Source organism: Micromesistius poutassou, assembly GCF_964030765.1.
Source record: "Micromesistius poutassou genome assembly, chromosome: 12".
Lineage (NCBI taxonomy): Eukaryota > Metazoa > Chordata > Actinopteri > Gadiformes > Gadidae > Micromesistius > Micromesistius poutassou.
In genome coordinates this window covers 18,097,542-18,119,646 of record NC_140282.1, presented here as the reverse complement: position 1 = coordinate 18,119,646, position 22,105 = coordinate 18,097,542, and the positions used below count along the sequence as shown (strand labels likewise).

At 43.6% G+C, this 22,105-nt stretch overlaps 2 protein-coding genes across 2 annotated transcripts; one reads left to right on the top strand and one right to left on the bottom strand.

Moving 5' to 3' along the window:
* Positions 1-488: 488 nt before the first annotated feature.
* btbd10b (BTB (POZ) domain containing 10b) lies at positions 489-8,899 on the top strand. The gene is made up of 9 exons (XM_084475817.1): positions 489-677; positions 784-932; positions 3,466-3,681; positions 5,167-5,494; positions 5,813-5,915; positions 6,058-6,178; positions 6,597-6,794; positions 6,942-7,052; positions 8,223-8,899. The coding sequence occupies exons 3-9, from the start codon at positions 3,501-3,503 to the stop codon at positions 8,552-8,554; spliced, it is 1,374 nt and encodes a 457-aa protein (XP_084331943.1). The 5' UTR covers positions 489-677; positions 784-932; positions 3,466-3,500; the 3' UTR covers positions 8,555-8,899.
* A 9,202-nt stretch (positions 8,900-18,101) lies between these two features.
* rassf10b (Ras association domain family member 10b) lies at positions 18,102-19,523 on the bottom strand (the record flags this gene model as incomplete). The annotated part of the gene is made up of 1 exon (XM_084475966.1): positions 18,102-19,523. The coding sequence occupies one exon, from the start codon at positions 19,521-19,523 to the stop codon at positions 18,102-18,104; it is 1,422 nt and encodes a 473-aa protein (XP_084332092.1).
* Between the last annotated feature and the right edge of the window lie 2,582 nt (positions 19,524-22,105).

Genomic DNA, 22,105 nt, shown 5'->3' with positions numbered 1-22,105 from the left:
GTACAGTGACTTCAAAGTGTGAGTGTGTGTGTGTGCTTGTCACAAAGAAGAAGAACGAAACCAGCTCTGTTTCCTTAATAGGGAAAATCCAAGAATCGCCCAACGGTTGCTATTGTAAATAACGTTGTCTGTTTATTTATTTTTTTTACTCAAGTTGACCACATATCCAAGCCAATACATCCAGATCAGCGGGTAGACGTCAACGTGTTCATCCGTTCCGTACGTGGGTGATGTTAGACTGGGTGAGTGTGTGTGTGTGTGTGTGTGTGTGAGTGTGTGTGTGTGTGTGTGTGTGTGTGTGTGTGTGTGTGTGTGTGAGTGACGCCTCGCTAGCTGTTAACCAAAGGGGTTAGCTGTAGCGTTACGCGTTAAGATGTCATTCGACTGGGGGGGTGGGGGGGAAAGAACATGGCATTTGTCTTCTAATGCACTATAATATCATTTAAACGGCGGGTCAGGAGCTTCAGTGTAACATGTTGTGTGTCCATGTGCCCCACACGCTTCATCGTCATCAGTCAATGTTAGCCTCAACTTGGCTAATAGTTTGGATTCTAGGCGTGAAAAAATGAAACATCAAAACACGACAGAGGAGGGACTGACATGTGCAATAGTTACTTTACCCTGGTAGTGTGACTCATCAGGGATTACCGATGTTGTGTTCCGTATCATTGACGTTTGTATGTTTAGCTATAGCATCGTAGAGTGATTACAACCACCATACTGTATATAATTCACTGCGATCAATCATGGCATTGTGTTTTTTTTATTTTTTGAAATTCACAGAGGATCATGATGACAATTGAAAGATCCAGATCCTCCCCTGTCTCTGGGTGATGGCAGCTCGCTTACAGTCATATGACAGCAACTCCAGTGACACTGAGAACTGGGAACACAGAACAACAGTGGACCTCGCCAGCTCTGCACAGTCCGAGGTAAACACCTGGCGCCACACTCCCACCTCTGACATCCTGTCCCCCTTTCGTATAACCAGTATTTATACATTATTACTTATTATTCATTCACTCTTCCTATGTTAAAAAAGCCTGTAGCAATCCATTTGTGTATTTGGTCATATTTGGGAATCGTAGTCTTTCTTCAGTTATCATTTTATGATACAATACACATCACACCATTTTAATCCATATTATCATAAGATGTTTCTGTGCAAAATGTTATGTTTGTCCTACCTTTTATCAGTTTTCAGTATTCTGATGGTGACCTGCCAGCCTCCATTCACTTCCAATTTGTACTGCATCTGTCCAAAACCTGTGTGTTTTCTCAGGGTTTATATGTACAAATTGTAGGGATTGCTTGGATGATTCGGAAACGAATACACTTTATACAGCCCTTTGACTGCAAGGACGGACAATATCAGTCTATTTTTCTTCTAATATAAAGCCTGCTAGCAGGCGTAGTTTGTGAAATGTGAGTTTGATTTTCATGATACTATTCTACTCTGTTACTTCCAGACCATAGTCTTATACTGAAGGTTTGGATTAGGGATGTTCCTTACAACTAATTGCCCCGACGTTTAGTCTACCTAACAAAAAATAGAACATTCCTAGAAATCAGTGAAAATTTATCACGTAAACATTGAAGAGCTCAACTTGGTTGGAAAACATTGTGTACTATATAGAGCCATTTGAAATGCTTAACGCAATGTTTTCATAACAAAATCCTATGTTAAATGATGCTGCAATGTGGGATTTTTAGCAATGTACATTATTGCCTTCGGCCCTAACGGAGCGAATAGGGTGCCAGTTAGTTAGCAGTTGTCGAGGTTTAGAAGATTAAATCTTAATAATCATTTAAAATAAATCATTGTCTGTCATTAGACAGTGATAGCAGTGATTGATTGGTTCTGGTTTTTGCTCTTCTCCTAAACATTATCGATCTGCTTATTGAGTGGAACAAGCAGCCGTTCGTGTGAGCAGCCGTTGGCTCAAACTCTGCGAAGACATGAGAAAATATAATCTGGCGTATCATGGTTTCTTTACTGTAGGTAAACGGACTGAATTGATTGACATTTACACAATGTGTCGACCGGAACAGCTGACCGCCGTCGTGTGTGCTCAGCAGAGAGCAATCGTTCCGCGGCGGCATGACCTGCATGCATACATGGTTATTTAGGCTGTGGTATACGGTCATTATACCACAGTTAAGGGCCGTTGTCCATCCCGACGCGCAGCGGAGGGACTGCGACCCCCCCTTATAATGACCGTATACCACTGACTGAAGTGATCTATTGCTTTTATAAAACGGTTACGTAAGTATGGCGAAATGAAAGTCATGGACACCCTAAATTTTGAGAAAGTCGGAAAATCATTTTTTTTAACGAATACAAAAAAGTAGTCCCTCCTGACTGCCTGCAAAGTGTACGGCGGTTGCTATGCAACACACGGTAGCGTCCTTCAGAGAGAAGGCTAGAGACGGTAGCTTGGTTCGCCGGCAATTTAGCCTACTATCGAGTTCACTGACCGTGTGCCTATTGCTTTACAACATTTCCACCCTCTCCAGCAATCAACATGTTATTAGGCTTCAGTGAACTATGCTATTGCTTTTATATATAAATAAACAACAGTTCAAGTTAGGCACGGAGTGATACTGGACTCTGTAAACTGAACGGGCGTCATAGCTGTGTGTATACGCTCAATATACAACAGTTGGGAACCAATCAGATCGCTTGATTTAAGCCACCCGTTTTATAATATTCCATATCTAATTAAAACGGCTATTAAACAAAGTCATTAAAAAGGTCAAAGTATTGTTATCGGCAGCGAACCTGAGCGCAGTTACTGATTGGTATGGATATTGGTATGCTGTTGATAATTTTGAACCATATGAAATTACATTTATAAAACTAATGATTCGATGTTTTGGGACACTACTGTTGGTTAATGGGCCTAATAAAGCATGGTCTCATTCTTGTATGCATTTTTCCATCTATAGTGCATGGAGAAACAACTATTTCTGGCGCTAACTCACGAGCACAGGAACCACTCAGTGAATTCAGTGATCACTAGTCTTGATCGTTGATCTAAATCCACCAGTGGGAAGGATTTTAAGTGTGTATACGAGTAGGTGTCTGTTATTCGTGGCCATCAAGTCGTTTCTTCAACCCAGTAAACAATAGTGTGTGTGTGTGTGTGTGTGTGTGTGTGTGTGTGTGTGTGTGTGTGTGTGTGTGTGTGTGTGTGTGTGTGTGTGTGTGTGTGTGTGTGTGTGTGTGTGTGTGTGTGTGTGTGTGTGTGTGTGTGTGGTTGTGGGCGCAGCGGTAACGTCAGTGTCTCCTCCACCTACACAACCCAGTGTGCGTGTGTGTGTAGTTGTGGTGGTGTGCGCAGCGGTAACGTCGGTGTCTCCTCCACCTACACAACCCAGTGTGTGTGTGTGTGTGTGCGTGTGTGTGTGTAGTTGTGGTGGTGTGCGCAGCGGTAACGTCGGCGTCTCCTCCACCTCCCACAGGCGCGTGCAGTCGACAGGAGGCCGATCAGCAGACCATGAACTCGTCGCATGGAGCCAGCGGCGGCGGCGGCGGCTCTGAGCGCTCGCGGGGCTCTGAGCGCTCGCGGGACCAGCGGCGCTCCAGTGACCGCTCCCGGGACTCGTCGCACGAGAGGGAGAGCCAGCTGACCCCCTGCATCCGCAACGTCACCTCGCCCACGCGACAACACAACACCGGTGAGTCGACTTGGGACGCAAACGAGGCCTGGGGCGATACGGCTGAAAGACAAGACAAGTTATATCACGATATAACTTGATCATATTGATCGATATCGATAGCTATTGGTAATTGTAATGACCTAAAAAGACTAGGAATTACCATGCTGGATTTAAACACTTCTGGTTAACACTTAATACGACCTTCCACTGTTCTTCATTGATCAATACTCCAATGTCGATAAAAAACACTCAAATATTGTAAATAAGTATGGAAGCGTGTTTGTGTAACAAACCCAGCTGCTAGATTCGGTGGTCCAGTCTCTTATCGATATATATCGAACATGTTTTATATTGATGTTGATCAAAAGTCTATCATGATACGATAATTTATTGTTTTATTGCCCAGGCCTAACGCAAACTAATCAGTTTTCCAAACAAGGGGTGCTTTTAAATGAGGTGTTTTTGCTTGAGTATACCTACAAAACAAATATTAGTATATAAGATGAATCAATGTGTTGCATTTTTATTTATTATTATTATTTTTTACATATAAACGTTGTTGGTGTCATGATCATTAAAGTTAAAGGGGAAACGTCACACTCGACTATATTGTAATGTAAGGGAGTGATTAGTATACTCATGTTGTGAAAATATCGCTGTCTGGGAAAATATCAGCAGAGCTCTGATACAAGATGACGTTCCCCCTTTTAAGACCAGAAAATTTAGAATTACACCTCAGCTTCTTCTAATTCGACCACCCTAGGCCTCGACAATATTAACAATGATGTGAAATGATAACCGGGCTCCTACACTAGAATGCATAATGGGATTACTTTGACGTCACGATGTACAAGACCTAAACCAATAACAACACTCACTCAACACACATTAGTGCGTTGTTTGTGACGGGGGTATGTGAGTCATACTGGCGGTGGGGCTATATGCGAGTACATCAAACAACAAAGAGTTTGGAAAAACACCATAGTCCATAGTCTGTGTTTTGTAAATAAACAACACATCAGACGAGTTAGGGCTGCTCGATTATGGAAAAAATCATAATCACGATTATTTTGGTCAATATTGAAATCTCGATTATTCAAACGATTATTTTTGAGTTTGAAAACATGATGCATTTATTCATAATTTCTCTCCAAAAAAAAACACTTTGTAAATGAGAACTTTGAAATTTCCCCTTAACAAATATACACAGAATGGTCAAATAGAAAATAATGATATGAATCCAGCTGTTCTGCAATTTCTATAAAAAAATTTAATTTTTTTTATTTTTTAATTAAATTGTTTAAACTCGATTATATTCGTTTGGTGATCGTTTCACTCTGATTCGATTAATCGCCCAGCCCTAATGTGAGTACATCAAACAACAAAGAGTTTGGAAAAAAACACCATAGTCCATAGTCTGTATTTTGTAAACAAACAACACATCAGACGAGTCCTCACCGGCAGCCCCCCCCGCCCCCCCCCTCGTCTCGTCCCGTCTCCCAGAGCGTGAGCCGGGCCCCCCGTCCTCGCGGCCCGGCAGCCCGCGGCCCCAGAGGGTGTCGCCCAGCGGCTCCAGCAGCAGCGGCGGCGTGCTGAGTAGCCGCAACAGCAGCCTGTCCAGCACCGAGGGCGCCTTCAAGAGCCTGGGCCTGGGCGTGGGCGAGATGGTGTACGTCTACGAGAACGCCAAGGAGGCCGCCGCCGCCGCCGCCGGCCTGGGCGCCCGCGGCGGCGTCAGGGGGTCGGAGAGGGTCACGCTCATCGTGGACAACACGCGCTTCGTGGTGGACCCCACCATCTTCATCGCGCAGCCGAACACCATGCTGGGAAGGTGAGGCGACGGCGTGGAACCCCCCCGCGCCTGTGTCGATGCAGACTCCTAGGGGCCCGGAGCCTGTTGAGGGAGTCGACGTTCTATATGTTTGCACTCGCGGGGGGGGGGGCCCGAGGGGCTTTGATTGAGATTTTTTTTTTCCTGTTGAGTTATCCATTGTTAATCCGTTTGAGTTATACCAGCGGTTTTTGAATAGTTTCACCACTAATTACATATGGGAGAACTCGAGTCCAGTAGTGGTAATTGTTCATTCTTCTAGACAAAAGAGAAGTGAAACATAATAGCAACTAATAAATGAAAGCCTGCTTCTTCCAGAATGTTTGGCTCGGGAAGGGAACATAACTTCACCAGACCCAATGAGAAGGGGGAGTACGAGGTGGCTGAGGGAATCAGCTCCACGGTGTTCCGGGCCATCTTGGTGAGTCCTCCCGCTTGTTGGGTATTCTCACTTTCCTGCACGTAGAACCGCTGCTCGCGGATCGCCTTACTGCACTTGGCGTTTCAAATGACGGGTCATCGCACATGCTGAACCCTTTTTCTGTGAATCGTGTGATTGGCAGGATTACTACAAATCCGGGATCATCCGGTGCCCTGATGGAATCTCCATCCCTGAGCTGCGCGAGGCGTGTGACTATCTGTGCATATCTTTCGACTACAGCACCATCAAGTGCAGGGACCTCAGTGAGTACGCTTTCATGCCGGGGTGCATTCCCCTTGACGACCTGACATTTAGTTTGGAACACGGCCCGCCGATTTTTTTCATTCAATAAAGAGGTGAATTCATTTAATATGTAACGCCGTGTTTGTATGGCTGCACGACAAAAAAATCAATGTAACAACTGATTCCAGTCTCTCAGGCACCAGTGATTAGGATTCATTTGCATAGTATGCAAAATAACGTTCACATTTCTGAAGACTCAGACAAAAAAAAATCAGTCGTGTCAATCAACAGATCAAATAGCAAACACATAGTCGCTTAGCTGTGCTCACGTTACAAGTCCTGTATGCAGGGAAACGCAACACGGCCGTTTCCCTGTTTTTGAGTAACGCCGTGTGCGCCCGACTATTGATTTCTGCCGTCGCCCTCCTCCATCGGCAGGCGCGTTGATGCACGAGCTGTCCAATGACGGCGCCCGGGACATGTTTGAGTACTACCTGGAGGAGATGGTGCTGCCCTTAATGGTGGCCACCGCCCACAGCGGCGAGAGAGAATGCCACATTGTGGTGCTGACCGACGATGACGTGGTGGACTGGGATGAAGAGTACCCGCCACAAATGGGAGAGGAGTATTCACAGAGTGAGTGTATAGCCCAGTCGGTCAATTATGATAAATCATATAATTTTTATGATGTAAGCAAAGCGTATTCAATTCAAAAGTTTGGAACAAGTTTTGCTGTACAATGCTGTTTTACTGAAACCTTCTTGTTTCTGTTATTTTTTTCAGTCATCTACAGTACAAAGCTGTACAGGTTTTTTAAGTATATCGAGAACAGAGATGTTGTCAAATCAGTGTTAAAGGATCGGGGCTTGAAGAAAATCCGATTGGGTATTGAAGGTACGTTGATCTACGTTTTCCTCTTGCCCTCATGAAGCACTACTGTGTGGTTGCGTAAACATCCTCTCCCATTGAACACGGCTGATTACACATTGAGACATGACTAGTGTGTAATTGTAAATGCAGCAGCATTTTCGTTTGATGTTTGTGACACCTTTTTTAAAGTAGGTAAAAGAGAAGCCAATCATGTATCTTTTTGGTTGCACCAAAGTATCGCAAACCTATTTCATACCAAAGACTGCTCAACTGATGAAGCTGGTAATTGGTTACCCTTCTAGCGGTAGCCAAGACCATAGCAAATAGTGAATGGGTAACAGTTTCTAACCAGACAGCATCCGCCTGGCTTTGTATTGTATACTTTCTATGACATTCATTTCCTTAAGTGCAAAAGTATATATAGTGGAAAAAGTGCTGACCCCAATTATTCCCAATATTCCTGTTCTTTAGGTAGATATACAAATCTCAATTCAGTAGTTGAATGCTTCAGGAGTGTTATTTTGGTAGGCAGGGAGAGGTACGCACTATGAACGACCTTGTTTTTATTATACTTTTTCTTCTCTCTCCAAATATTTAAATATTTGTTCGGGAAAAACCCTAAGGAATATTCAAATTTGTGTCCGGGGCCGGCCCTTAAAGGAAAACTCTGGTGGTTTTTAGCCCCATGATTGTTTTCCTGAGGGTCACCCAATGTTGAGGGAAGCTAAAAACCTGACGAAAATTGATTCGACCAAAGCCAGTGATCTGCACTGGCTGGCGGTGCTACGGAATAGCTATAACGCTAACCTACGGGGGCAAGCTCTTTACCAGCCTTTGGGGCTTCTAAACACGTTCAGAAAACCATCCCAAGACCTACGTACCACGAGTTGGTTCCTTACGAGACACCACCGTGCTCGTTTAACTCAAACAGTGCGGCGAAACAGTTTCAACTTTGCGTTTTTTGCATGTAAACACTCCGTGGACATACCCAGAAAGCCCTTACTAGCCGATAGCGGAACGGATGCGCGCCGCAGATGCACTGGCTAGTGGCCGGGAGTGGCGCATCCGTCCGTTCTGCCGGGTTAAAAGTCGCGGGAGTTCTCCTTTTACTGGAAGTAGGATCGGCAGATCCTCCTAAGCTGTGGAGTACGTTATCGAGCCGGTGATGACCGCTGGTTTTTCCGCCGTGCCCAGGCTACCCCACCTACAAGGAGAAGGTGAAGAAGCGTCCGGGGGGTCGCCCGGAGGTCATCTACAACTACGTCCAGCGGCCCTTCATCCGCATGTCCTGGGAGAAGGAGGAGGGCAAGAGCCGCCACGTGGACTTCCAGTGCGTCAAGTCCAAGTCCATCACCAACCTGGCGGCGGCCGCCGCCGACTTCCCCCAGGACCAGATGGTGGTGCTGCACCCGGGGCCCCAGGTGGACGAGCTGGACAACCTGCCCAACCAGCCGCCCAGCGGCAACCACTACAGCCACAACTACAACAACGAGCCCGACCCCGACGCCCCGTCACCGGCGCTCTGAGGAGAGGAGCCCCGTGTCCCTCTCTCCCTCTCCCCGTCGTGTCCCTCTCCCTCTCCCCGTGTCCCTCTCTCCCTCTCCCCGTCGTGTCCCTCTCCCTCTCCCCGTGTCCCTCTCTCCCTCTCCCCGTCGTGTCCCTCTCTCCCTCTCCCCGTGTCCCTCTCTCTCTATCCCCGAGTCCCTCTCTCTCTCTCTCTCTATCCCCGTGTCCCTCTCTCTCCCTCCCCGTGTCCCCCTCTCTCTCTCCCTCTCCCTCTCTCCCTATCCCCGTCGTGTCCCTCTCTCTCTCCCCGTGTCCCTCTCTCTCTCTCCCTGTGTCCCTCTCTCCCTCTCCCCGTGTCCCTCTCTCTCTCTCTCCCTCTCCCCGTCGTGTCCCTCTCTCTCTATCCCCGTGTCCCTCTCTCCCTCTCCCCGTCGTGTCCCTCTCTCTCTATCCCCGTGTCCCTCTCTCTCTCTCTCCCTCTCTCCCTGTGTCCCTCTCTCCCTATCCCCGTGTCCCTCTCTCTCTATCCCCGTGTCCCTCTCTCTCTCTCCCCGTGTCCCTCTCTCTCTATCCCCGTGTCCCTCTCTCTCTCTCCCCGTGTCCCTCTCTCTCTCTCTCTCTCTCCCCGTGTCCCTCTCTCTCTATCCCCGTGTCCCTCTCTCTCTCTCTCCCTCTCCCCGTCGTGTCCCTCTCTCTCTATCCCCGTGTCCCTCTCTCTCTATCCCTGTGTCCCTCTCTCTCTATCCCCGTGTCCCTCTCTCTCTATCCCTGTGTCCCTCTCTCCCTATCCCTGTGTCTCTCTCTCTTTCCCTATCCCTGTGTCTCTCTCTCTTTCCCTATCCCTGTGTCTCTCTCTCTTTCCCTATCCCTGTGTCTCTCTCTCTTTCCCTATCCCTGTGTCTCTCTCTCTTTCCCTATCCCTGTGTCTCTCTCTCTCTGCCCCCTCCCCCCGCCCCCGCCCCCTCCCACTCCTCTCCTCTGCCCCAGCATGCTGCAACATGGAGGGCCAGGGGCACCATAACCATATTGCCTTGACACCTCCTCAGCAGCCTTAGAGCCTCAAGAACCCGTTGGACTGTAAACATGAGATTCCCTTCAAGGATGAGAGGGAGATGAGACTGGTGGTGAAAGGAGGAGTTCTGGTTTTGTTTGTTGTTGTTGTTTTTTTTTACTTGACCAAAGGAATTTATTTTCAGTTTTTGAAGTGAGCTCAGAAAATGGTTATTAATATAATTGTGATTTTAGTACTTAACAGTGTTTGATACTTTTTTTTTTGAAGGGGGTGGGGGGGGTGGGGAAGTGCACCCAGTTTGGTTTTTATGATCTTATTTCCCTGGGTTTGTTATGGTTTTCATTATAATTGTATTATTATTATTATATTATTATTATTTTTTACCTCATCCTGGAAGGCCTAACTACTAGTGAATGTGCTTTGGGGAACAGTGCCAGCTTGTGGTTGCTGGATATGGAATTCATATATTGCGTTCACCTCTCAGTCATTATTTCCAATAACGCACCAAAGGTGTCTTACGTGTCTAGTGATGGAGTAGGTATGGATTGGCTGAGTTTGATTATGCAACGTGATGCTCTTCCCACAGCCAACAGATACAGCAAGGATGCGGGCTGTTAGTGGTAAAAAAACAAACATTTTATTCAAAGCTTGAAATCATTGACAATTAAGTCGTTAAATAAAAACATTGTAATCACTTTCCCTGTGTTGTACTTGACCAGTATTTCAAAGTAAATTCTATAGGAATTAACTCCCAATATCTGGGAGAAAGGATTGTCTTTTACATAATGTTAATGTAAGGTCTGTGTCTGCTTTAGGGTTTCATTACATTTTAACGGTATTAAAATGTCATGGATTTACCTAATTGTATACAAGAATATGGTGAGGTGCATGGTTTGTTAGTTCCTAGTCACGTGATCTTGCCTTCTTGACTCGTACGGGTGTAGATAATTCGCTCACGTAGGCTCCCCCTCACTGCGGGGGTACAGTGCTCCGGTGGCAATCTTTCAGGACCGTCGCTCCTTGACTTTGCGATGGCCAGATGATGCAGGTCGTCCAACACATTCCCGATATCCCCGGAGGGATCAATAAAGTGCAATCTTCTGGAGAGCAGAACATTCTGGAGAGCAGGGGATATGGGGGCAATCTTGAATGTATTACAGTGATGCACACGGCCGGGGTAGTCTTACAGGAGGATTGTGTAGAGCAGTGACCTTGCTGACGGATAATGCAATTTGCGTCCCACTCGCAATTTAAATAATTCAAGGGTGCATTCCTGGTTGTGGCGTAGCATTTTGGGTGACTGAAAAACTTGAAATTTCTCTCACTATTTGAGATTAGAATGTGTGATGAATGGCCTTAAGAAGAAGACTGACCCCAAGATACTAAATTTGTTGTGACTATTCTTCCCAAATTTGATCTGAATAAATTAAGGTTTTGAAATGAAGTGAGCACACGACTAGATTTACAAAAAGATCTACAGTCAGTATAAATTCATACCATATTGTTTTGCATCAACCAATCTTTGTACAATGTAAAAATGGTTGCTTTTGATGATTGGGAGGAAAATATTTTATTTCTGATGGCAGCCATTGCTTTCCTCAACCTCTTCCTGCCACAAGCTGGCAGTAAATCACAACAAACATTTCTCACTGTCATTGAATAGAACACATACTACCTTACATTCATATTGAGTAGAAACATTACATATAAAGCTGCTCACCAGCAATGAGATTCAAAATAATCACTTGTAGTTGTTATTAACAGCTGGTTACCTTCTCTAGTATCTACTTATTCAATTAGTAATAATAATAAGTAATCTAACCCTCCCCATCTGCTATTTTCAATGGAGATTAGTGTTATTTGATCACACACTGAGAAGGAATAAACATCTAATTAAAGGTATGTCTAAATTCTCTTTCTCTCATCCCTCTAATATAATAGTAACAATAGCATTGTTCTTCTATGCTAAAACCTACTGGAGGGGAAAACAAGGCAATATAGGGAGATAGTATAGCTGTCAAATGTCAACAATTAATTACTGTCTTATTATTTTGGGATTTTTGAAAAAATGGAACACGTTTTCTGCTTTTATCCAGATTCATAGCTGCAAGGCTATTTCTAACATTGCAATGAGGCTTTTAGGACATCATTTTCTATACAACAGAACATTCAGTTAGACCAAGCCTGTTAACATGACAAATAGAGATCTGTAGCACCTTGAGATTCTTCAGCAGATCCGTGAACATACGTCTGGTATGACTGAGCCATTCAAAGAGGTCATAAAGAAGACTGACAAAATCGAGGCATATTCAAAGCAATGTTGAAGTGATGACACACTGAGTCGGTTGTCTGGCAGACATCCTGCCCTTTTTTTGTAGTGTGCTATTATTGGTTGGTGGCACACAGGATAAGTTTGCCTCCAGGGCATTCTGCAAGAAAGGCCTTTCTGTCAGAAATCTTTCCTTCAGACTGGGCTTTCCACCTGAACCTAACCAAGTAGTCGTGTCGCCATAACCTAACCCAAGTTGTCGTGTGGAATGAACCTAACCAAGCAGATGTTTTGCATATACCCAACCAAGCAGGTGTGCTGCATTACTAAACCTACACCCAACCAAGTAAACCAACCAAACCTAACCATGTAGCTGTGTTGCCAACGTCCAACCAAACTACAACTGACACAAACCCTGGTCTCCTAGGTGACAGCCTTGTGTGTTTGACTCATTCATCCGCCACGACCTCCTTCCTACATGCTCTTTTTTTCCTCGCTCTTTATACTGGCTCACCTGGTTTCCTCAAACCCGTCTGGCAGCAGCCCTGAAGGCAAAAATCCTCTCGTATGCGGGTTGGGGCCCCATCCATGAGTGGGCCGCCACATCCATGGCCGGGGCCCATGGATGTGTCAACAACTCTTAAACAACTGAAGATGAATAATATCCTTATTTTCTTGAAAATGAAGCAGTCTAACCCTCTAACCCGTCTAACCCTTCCTGTCTAACCCTCTAGGTTAGACAGGAAGATGATTGTTGTTGTTGTTGTTTTTGTCTTGTAAAAAAATAATCAGAGCAGTTTGAAATGTATGTTTTAGATTGATTTATGTTTTGATTGATTTATGCAATTGTTACACAATTGTTTACTCTTTTTTTTTTTAGGTTTTGCTTAGAAATTCTGACCCACTAAAGTTATGCCATATGATCTATAGCCTTTGTGTTTGAAACCGTTCTTCCCATGTACTAATAAAAAGCAGCGCCAGAGCAATTGTTAACAAGCTAGATCTTATGAGCTTTGCCTGGGGCAGAAGCCATTCAATTTATAGTGTGGAGGACAATTATGTCGCCTCGGAACCCCATCCAGACATTTAAATGTATTTTATCTCCTGTAACCGATACACAGAGGCACACCTATGAAATCTGTGCTGTTGCAAAGGGATAGCCGAGCTCAGCTGCAAATCCTTATGGCTTTCCTTTTCTTTTAATGCAGGTGTGGTCACAGAAGACTTGCGTCTACTGTAGGTGCGTTTCATGGAAGCCCCTGATTTTACATCATGGTGCTACCTGATCCACACATTGCATAACCGTTCCTATTTGAATAAACATTAACCTACTTTAACATGGATTTTTTTTTTTTACTGCACAATGTGACACATGCATTTTTTTTTTTACTGCACAATGTCTTACCTTTTATTTGATTAGAAGTCATGTTAAAATGAACAATCTATTAATCCTGCATTGATTTGTAGGATGCAAAATAGTATTTAAAAAAATCGGAATGTACTGTAACATCACGTCCAGATGAACTATCCACTTCTCAAAAGACAAAAGTTAGAGGTCAAAGGTCGAAGGCATCACACCTGTGACCGGAACAATGAGTTTGACTGCAAAGCGCCAGTGCTTGTATCTGGTCTGAGACAAGCACACCTAGTGCTTTCTGAGCAGATTGCTCAGTGCTGATGCTGAACTATAGTACAGTATATACAGTACTGTATATATATATATATATATATATATATATAGTAGGCTATGTACTGGATACAGTACATGAAATACTTCCAGGGCAGACTTATTTCCAAGAACTTACAAAGGAGGCAGTTTGCATTAATAATGCACTTCTTGTTCATGGTATATTTTATGGATTTATTTACTTTTTAACCTTTTTTGTTGCTGTAAGCCTATTTTGGTGTGGTGGTTCATTTGTCAAAGCGTATGGGTGAGGGGATAAGACTTCCCTTCTTATTAGAAGACCAAAGGGATTTGAGTCCGTGCTCTCACAGCGATCATGGGCGTGGACTGTGATGAGATGTGGAGACGTCTGGCCCCCCCATGGTTCCTTAACACAGCTGCCATGTCTGAGAAGAGTGTGGCTCTGTTACAGGCCGGGTAGGTCCAATGTGTAGCAGCAACTTTAGATTAAACTTTGTGGTCAACATTTTCTCTGTGTTGTCTGAACATAGGGCTGATTGAGTACGCCATGAAGGAACCAAGAACAACAAACGCTGCCCCTTCTCCCCCAAGGGAAACTTAACTCCTTAATAACTTCAGTTACCAAGAGGAGTTTGGAGGAGGAAGCTTAAACCTAGACCTTAAACTTGGGGAGTGTGTGTGTGTGTGCGTGCGTGCGTGTGTGTGTGTGTGTGTGTGTGTGTGTGGTTGTGTGTATTAGTGTGTATTAGTGTGAGTGTGTTAAGTTGTAGATATCATAAAAGGATAGGCTCTAATACCAATTACAGACTTAAACCTAAATAGGCTATAGTCTACATTGTTATCCATCCAAAGCCTATGTTGGTTACACACAAATCTCCATAGGCATTAGCTTATTTGGCGTAAGTTCTTTAGTGTCATTGTGAACCTACTACCTACTTTTCCTGAAACAATGATTCTTACTGTCAACAATGTGGTTGTAAGACACTTATTGTTGTGTGTGTGTACTGTTACAAGCATGTGTACCTGGTTACTAGAGCGATGCAGATATCCGGGTGTGTAAGATGAGCACACATGGATAGGTTGATGGTAATGCAGCTGAGATGTTGTAGGCTTTTACTGGTTGAGTTTGATTTTGTGTGCCCCTAACAACTAAAGTAAAAGTTTGAAAGCAACTTTTTGTAAGAGGTGGAAGGAAATACCATACGTTTTCTTTTCTTCGATTTCTACTTTACTTTACTTTTTTCCAGAGGAAGAAGCTATCAAAGTTAGAATCTCGTACTTCATTTCGTTTGCACAGAGAGTCTGGCCTTTCTCCATTGACGAACGTTTACTCACTTGAAGGCGGGTGTCTGTTGGAGTTTGAAACTATTAGATCTGCCCATGCAGTGCCACTCTGGATCTGCCATAACCAATCGCTGACGTTTGACCACAACTCAAACTAGCGCACAACCTCAACGTCAATGTTCTCAGCCACTCCCTCTGTTTGCTGATTGGACGGCCAAAAAATTGGCTGCAGAAAACCTGCGAAAATACCTCAAACCCAGACGTAGTACTGAAGGGAAATGAAAATTGAGCAGAAGTACGGAGGCGGGCGGAGCCAGGCTAGAGTAGTGGCTCCATCTTCGTGAAATATGTCTGCACCCTTACCTGCTCATTATAGGTGTGATTTGCGAGTTGTAGAGAGAGCGAGCATGTCAGGGAGTGGGAGAGAAGGAAAAAACAAACCATATCACTGCAACTGTCAACTTTTGCAGAGGGGGCCCACAGACCTGTCTCTGAGAGGCATAGTGGAAGTCGAGGAGCTTACAGTGGAAACAGGTTGGTGTTGAGTTGTACCATCTCCCTCCGACTGCTATCTTCATCAATGTATGACACGTGGGATCTTTAAAAAGCTCTCTTTCCAGCAGAGCCCACTACTTTTGCAGTGGGCTTTGCTTCCAGTACAATAATACAATAATAAAACCCACACAACCTTTGTATGTCTGTGTATTTGTGTGTGTGTGTGTGTGTGTGTGTGTGCGTGCGTGCGTGCGTGCGTGCGTGCGTGCGTGCGTGCGTGCGTGCGTGCGTGCGTGTGTGTGTGTGTGTGTGCAGTAATTCCTCCGAGATGGCAACACCACAGGATATCTCGGACCATTCACAAGCCCTGACACCAGCAGCAGATTTCCAACCAACTCTGTCAGAAGTGAAGGGACTTTACTGCATGCACCAGCGATAAAGCAGGTCATTAAGGGAAATCCCCTCAGCAATCCACCAGCCAGCGTGTGTTGCCATAAAGGGCCTTCACCCCAGCAATGCACTGGTGATAACGGACTTTTATAAAGAGTAATCCCTCCAGTGGTGCATCACTGCACCAGCTGTGATGGCCTGTGATAAAAGTGACATACACTCAGAAATGTACCAGCTATGACGTCCTGCCACAAAGGAACATCCACCCAGTGATGATGTCCTGCTATTAAGGGAAATCCGCCCAGCAATACACAAGGAATGATGCGCTGTCATCTAGGGACATCTGCCCAGCGGTGTACTACTGATGCACCAGTGATGATGTCCTGTCATGAAGGGACGGCAGCCCTTGGTGCATCAGCACCACTGATGCACCAAGGGATGCTTGATGCACCTTGATTAATAAATATATATATAGATATTCCCTTTATTTCCTACTGATGCAATGTGTGTCAATGTTGTCCTCCTGCCAGCGAAAGGTTTGAAAGCAACTTAACACAGTCTATGTTTGTAAGAGTTGTAAGTAAATACCACTAAAATATATTTTTATTTTAATGATTTCAGAACAATAAGTTGGCTTCAGCATGATTGCAGAATGTGCAGCACATGACGTGTATTCATTTAACCAGTTGCGAGCGGTGACTTTGCAAAAGGAATGCTTCCGCTGTAACTTTAGCATTTACACTATAGCTGAATAATTATTCTTAATTATGATTTCAGAAATGTATGTTTACTTTACATTGAATCTCTTACTATCTTGAGGAAGAAGTTCACATTAGTATGGGGGCGGGATAGTGTGGTGTGTGGCTATCTTTGACAAATATGTCTGTTCCCTTTCATGCTCGTTATGGGCCCTGTACGATTAACGAGGGTTTTAGCGAGAGTGGAAGAGAGCAGGATTTTGAAACTACTAAACAACCAAAATAATGTCCCCTCCCTCTCTACTTCAGAGAAAGTCAACTCTTAATGAATATTTTCAAAGTGCATTTCACTCACCAATAGATAGATTTCTAACAAATTGAGAAGAATATTGTTATGGTTTATGGTTTGGAACTCAAACCATATTCTGGTGCCAAATAAAATTAACTTAAATTATTACGTAAAAAAGTGTGATGATTAGTCAACTATCAGCTTGAAACAATGGAGTCGACTAAGATAATCTTTAGTCAGGGGCGGCCCTGGCTATAATCATTAATAAATTATAAAAAAAAAAGTTCTGGAAAAATATACTTTTCTTTTGTCTCTCTAAGTGTGCAGTTAGTTAATATGAAAATGAAACAATTATATTATAAGCTTCTATTTTTGCACACTTTCGCACAATTTGAACCTTGGAAAAAAGAATGACAAAAAATGGACCTGCTGCGAACAGGTGGCTTGGGGCCCTAGGCAGTCGCTTGTATCGTTTGGCTAGAAACGGCCCTGCTATTCAGGAATAACATAATACTAAATAATAAGGAACTTTGTAATATGGTACACTGGGAACAAAGACATTCTTTCGACACTTTTATTGTTATTGCCATATTATCATGTCTCAAAAGAAATGACATAGCTGGTTATGTAAGTTGATATCAAAATCGTAAATTCACCTTTGGGCCTTCCTGTGGTATCAATCCATTCATTATACTCCTGTTACGTTCTCACAGGAGGCAGGGATAGTAAACAATGTGAGAAAGGTGTTGCGCTGATGCTATTGAAAAAGTACAATATGTTACTTTCAAGTTTTGGTGAACTGATGAAACCCAAACCACAAGCAAACAGAACAAAACATATACTGCTTATGTACATCATATACATTCTTAAAAAAAACGTATAATAAAGAATAAAATATTTTGCACATGCACAAAGCCTCAGATGTCAGTCGACATTGTTTTAGGGTTATTTTATTGTCAACATAGGCACTGGAATAGGCTCTTTAATGTAGAAAAGTGTGTAACTGAAATGATCAGTGAGAATGGTCTGGTGTTGATAACATTAGGTCAATGCTGGAGATAAAAATGAACAGCATTCATTTAATGATGTGTTTGGGAAGATCTTAGGTGTATTTGTATAGGTTGAAGGCAGATGCATATATGGTTTGACAAATTCATAGCATACAATGTGCATTGAGAAATAGTCTACACGTGGTATAAAATAAAATAAATTGGAGGGCAATGACTCAATATATTGTAGAACTATGCTACTTACTAGAAGTTCACTATGTCTATATCCGAGACCTTGGATTTTACAGAAAATATTTTAAAAGAAAAAAAGAATGTCACCAAATGTTGGCAAACTCCATGCTCTTTAACACCTATACAGCAGCCTATAACAATGAAGGATTAACGAAGGATTTCTTTGACATAAAAACTGACAACGACATTGGAAACCAGATCTTAGAGAGTAGAGTAGACTAAACTGGAGATATTTGTAATGTTAGGTGAGTGAGATAACTGGATAAGTGTCCGAGTCCTGACTGTGCAGGGAACTAATCCCAGTGTCCGAGTCGTCATCCCGGCTGCTATTGCAGCATCTGGTTTGCTCAACCCAGCCTCTTTTCGTTTCTAAACTCCACACCATCTCTCCCTCCTTTGGCACACTGTCACTGCACTTCTCGAACGTCGATGGTTCTTCGCCAGCATCCAAAGTGTCCAATTGTATCAGTAAAGCATGGATCTCTCTTTCCCTGGCTCTGAGCGTCTCCTGGGTCAGCTGTAAATCGTTGTCAATAGCAACTAAATCCGTGTCTAAGCGAAGTCCAATGTATAAACTAGTATCGAGCTCTGTTCGGATCCTCTCAACGTGGTCCAGAAGACAGTCGTTTCCTGCAGTGAGTCCAACAGCGTGTATGCCTGGTGTCTTCATGAGGTGTGGTGGTGATGTGGTGCAGCCGGCCATGGGCTTCTCCTCTCTCCTCCTCCTCTCCATCCATCTTCGATTCAACTCCTCTTGGATGTCCCTCGTCATGCTGTCCACGAGTGCCTCGTGATCTTCCAGCCTCTCTTGCAGCTTCACCATCTCATGACATCGACGCACGTACTCTTCCAAGTTGGAGATCCTGTCCGTCGAGGAGAGCGCGTCACCTTCGCGCGTAAAGGGCCTCTCCTTCGGGCCGTCCACTGAATATGTATCTTGCACATAATTGACCCCGTGACTTTTCATTCTGTCCGCATGAACCTGCGCTTCAAAACTTTCTATCTCCTTATCCAACTCGTGGATCCTGTGGACCTGTTGGCGGAGCGCGTCGTCCTGGGACACAACGCGTTGGATGACGGTCTCCATGCGTCTCGAAGTCGCGTCTCCGGACGTCGCCTGCGTTTTCTTTTTATTGATCTTTTCCAGTTTCCTGAAGGCTTTCCTGACTATTCGACGTTGTTTTCCCGGAGAGAAACACGTGGCGGCGTTAGAAGTGGTCGCTCGACTCGCTCCCGCAGGAGCGCGAGGGCTGTCTTTGCTGCGCACGACGCGCGCCTCTGCGCCCCTGCAGGGGCCAACCGCGGCCCCTGCAGGAGCGCAGATGCGCGCGTCGTGCGCAGCAAATACCGCTGACGGCTCCTGCTGGAAGAGCACAAACTTCACGTTGCCCTGCTCTTCCGCTCCCCACGCGTCCCAAAGACGCAGGATTCGTGTGTTTTCGTGCAGAACGCGCTCGAATCCTTTCCATATCTCAACGACGCAACAGGATTGAGGTCTGCGTCGAAGCGTCACTTGTTTGGACACTTTTACCCGCGCGTTGCGGTGGTCGTCCAAAAGCAGCACCCTCACCACGTCGGCACAGGTCGTGCGCTTGGACAAACCCAACACCAGTTTTTCCACTTGACAAACCCACACTGATATCTGGCGTTCCTCCGACTGCATGGTGAATTGATGGAGGTCCGATTGCTGGTAGTCCGTTATAATAATAGGGTTAGTGGGTTCAGAAAAAGATATCCGCGACTTCAAGTAGGCCGAAGGCATCCAAGCAATGACATTCAACTATCTCTGTTTCTAGCAATAATCTGCTGGCGTGTGAGAGAGGGATGGTCCCTCGCACTGTGTATAAGTCTAAAAGTCTTTAGGGTCCCAGGGGTCTGAACTTCTAACTTAAGACGCGCCTCCGCGCTGATCACGTGACTATTATGTGTCCACGGCTGGCTGAAATATCTCAGCTTTCTAGGCCTACCATTAACCCATACGCCTACGTGTTTAAACTACTTAATTCATAATAATAATGATAATATCGAATTTTTTATTTTTATTTCCCACCTTAAATATTACATTATCAACATTGGATTATGACCCTTTTTAATACTCTGAGGCAACTGAGTAAAAAAGTTCTCGGCTAAGTACTATTTAGCCGAGAAAGAGATACATGTATACGAGAATGTTGGGCGTTTGATATAGGCCTAGACTAGCGTTGGCAGTTGTTCATCTCAGCGTTCCCTGCTGTTTTATGACTTTTTCCTCCAGATCGGGGCACTGGCTCCACAATGCAAAGCGAAGGTTAATGGCGCCACCTAGCGTTTATCCAACGTATATGCAGGGAAGTGTGGACTGCAAGCATTCGTAGTTCGTATTTCGAGTCAACCTACAAAAATGCAACATCCCCGGGTTTATTTTACTTCAATATTGCATACATACAAAGTATCTAGAAAGCTACAAAATATCTATTATCAAGAAGGCATCATGATGTTACAGACCAAGAACATACAGTAAATAACACAAACAGCATTTTTCTTTTCCTCACCTTTGCTCCCACATTTTACTTACATTATGAAAGTTTATCACAATTCTGTACCAGAAAAAGCGAATATATAGATTTATACAAAGCACATTTTTACAAAAAGAAAAAAATCAGCACACAAGTGTCTTAATGATACTATCTGAGCTGTGAATACCACTTTAAAGCCAACATCTGAAAAATGATAGTGAAACAATACAGGTACCAGTACCTACATTTAAACAAAAGTACAAATAACAATGGCTAAACTGCTGCTTTGTTTGTGACGTTTTCCTCAACCAAACCCATGTTTACTGTTCATTTAGTATTCTAACAGAGTTCCCATTAGGACATGGATGTTTGTTTTTTGGGGCAATGGGGTGTATACAGCCTGCTGTTTAACAGTGGAAATGACATGTCTACAAGTCTACCAGCAGTAACTAGCAGTAACCTTGTTATCATATACTGTTGGGCTTGCAATATACAGACAATGTCATCACAAAACCAAATACAATCATATACAATCACAATAGGGAAACATGAATATCTCAGTAAGTAATCAGTAAATATGAATGGATACACAGGGTAAACATAACATAATAATAAAGAAAATAATGATAACAATAAAAGCCTATTTAACTCCACAGCGGACATAGGACTTCCACCAAATACTGAATGAGTGAACTGATGTTGTCTGCATCCACCATAGACATTGTCAGCAATTATGTAGAAATTCTTAAAGAGTAAAATACTTTGTTTACTTGGTTTTGAAAGGCAAGCAAAATATATGCTTGAGTAGCATTTACAGTGAAAATATTAGCCGTAATGGCCTCGTACAGAAGAGCAGAGATGAAAGTATAAAACTGAAGCTGCTTTTAACACACAAATGAATTACTTAAATAAATGTTTCTTTCAACGTGATTTTGGAAACAATTTGATGATGTAATTGTGTTCACAGGTGTTATGATATATATTAAATAATTAAAAGATTATTATTTTTTGGTCTAAACCATTTCATATGTACTGATGATTTTAGACTAAGTCATTCACTTTTATATTTTGTGGATTTAATGATCGCTTTGTAATTAACACAAGGCTGCCATCAATTACCCAGATCAGTTACACATACTGGCCATTTTGTATAGTTCACATCAGCATATAATGGCCAATTCCTTTATAAATACAACAATCGTTATCGATGTAATGTAGCTTTCCCTTGTGACAAACACCAATAAACTGTTCCCAAAAATACATCAAACCTTTTTGAAACAGTATTCAAGAACAGAGTTACATCCAACGTGCAGACTTCACCTTGAAAAAACAAAGCAACATTGTGTTTTTCTTTTAAATTGATCAGTTCTGAGCAAGCAATCGATTGCCAGCTCAACGGTGTTGTAAGCATCTATACAATTTTTCTTTAACCTTAACCCTCAATCATTACAGACCTTAAAAAAGGCAATGTGGTGATTGGTTATACGTGTCTTATTTTTTGGTCTAGCAATGTCTTCTTGATACCTTCACTATATTTTCAGATGCTGGAAATTTGAACGCAAAGGCACTTCCTTGCTACTGTGCAGGACTTGATGACAGACTTCTCTCTGTATTTTTGGTCTATATGTCAGGAAAGGCAAAGTCTGTTCATGTATATAGTACACTCTTTAGAAAAGTTGTAGGTTAAACCGTTTACAAATGTAACATAGACAGCCTCTTGACCGGTGATAATTAAACAGACGTGCCACAT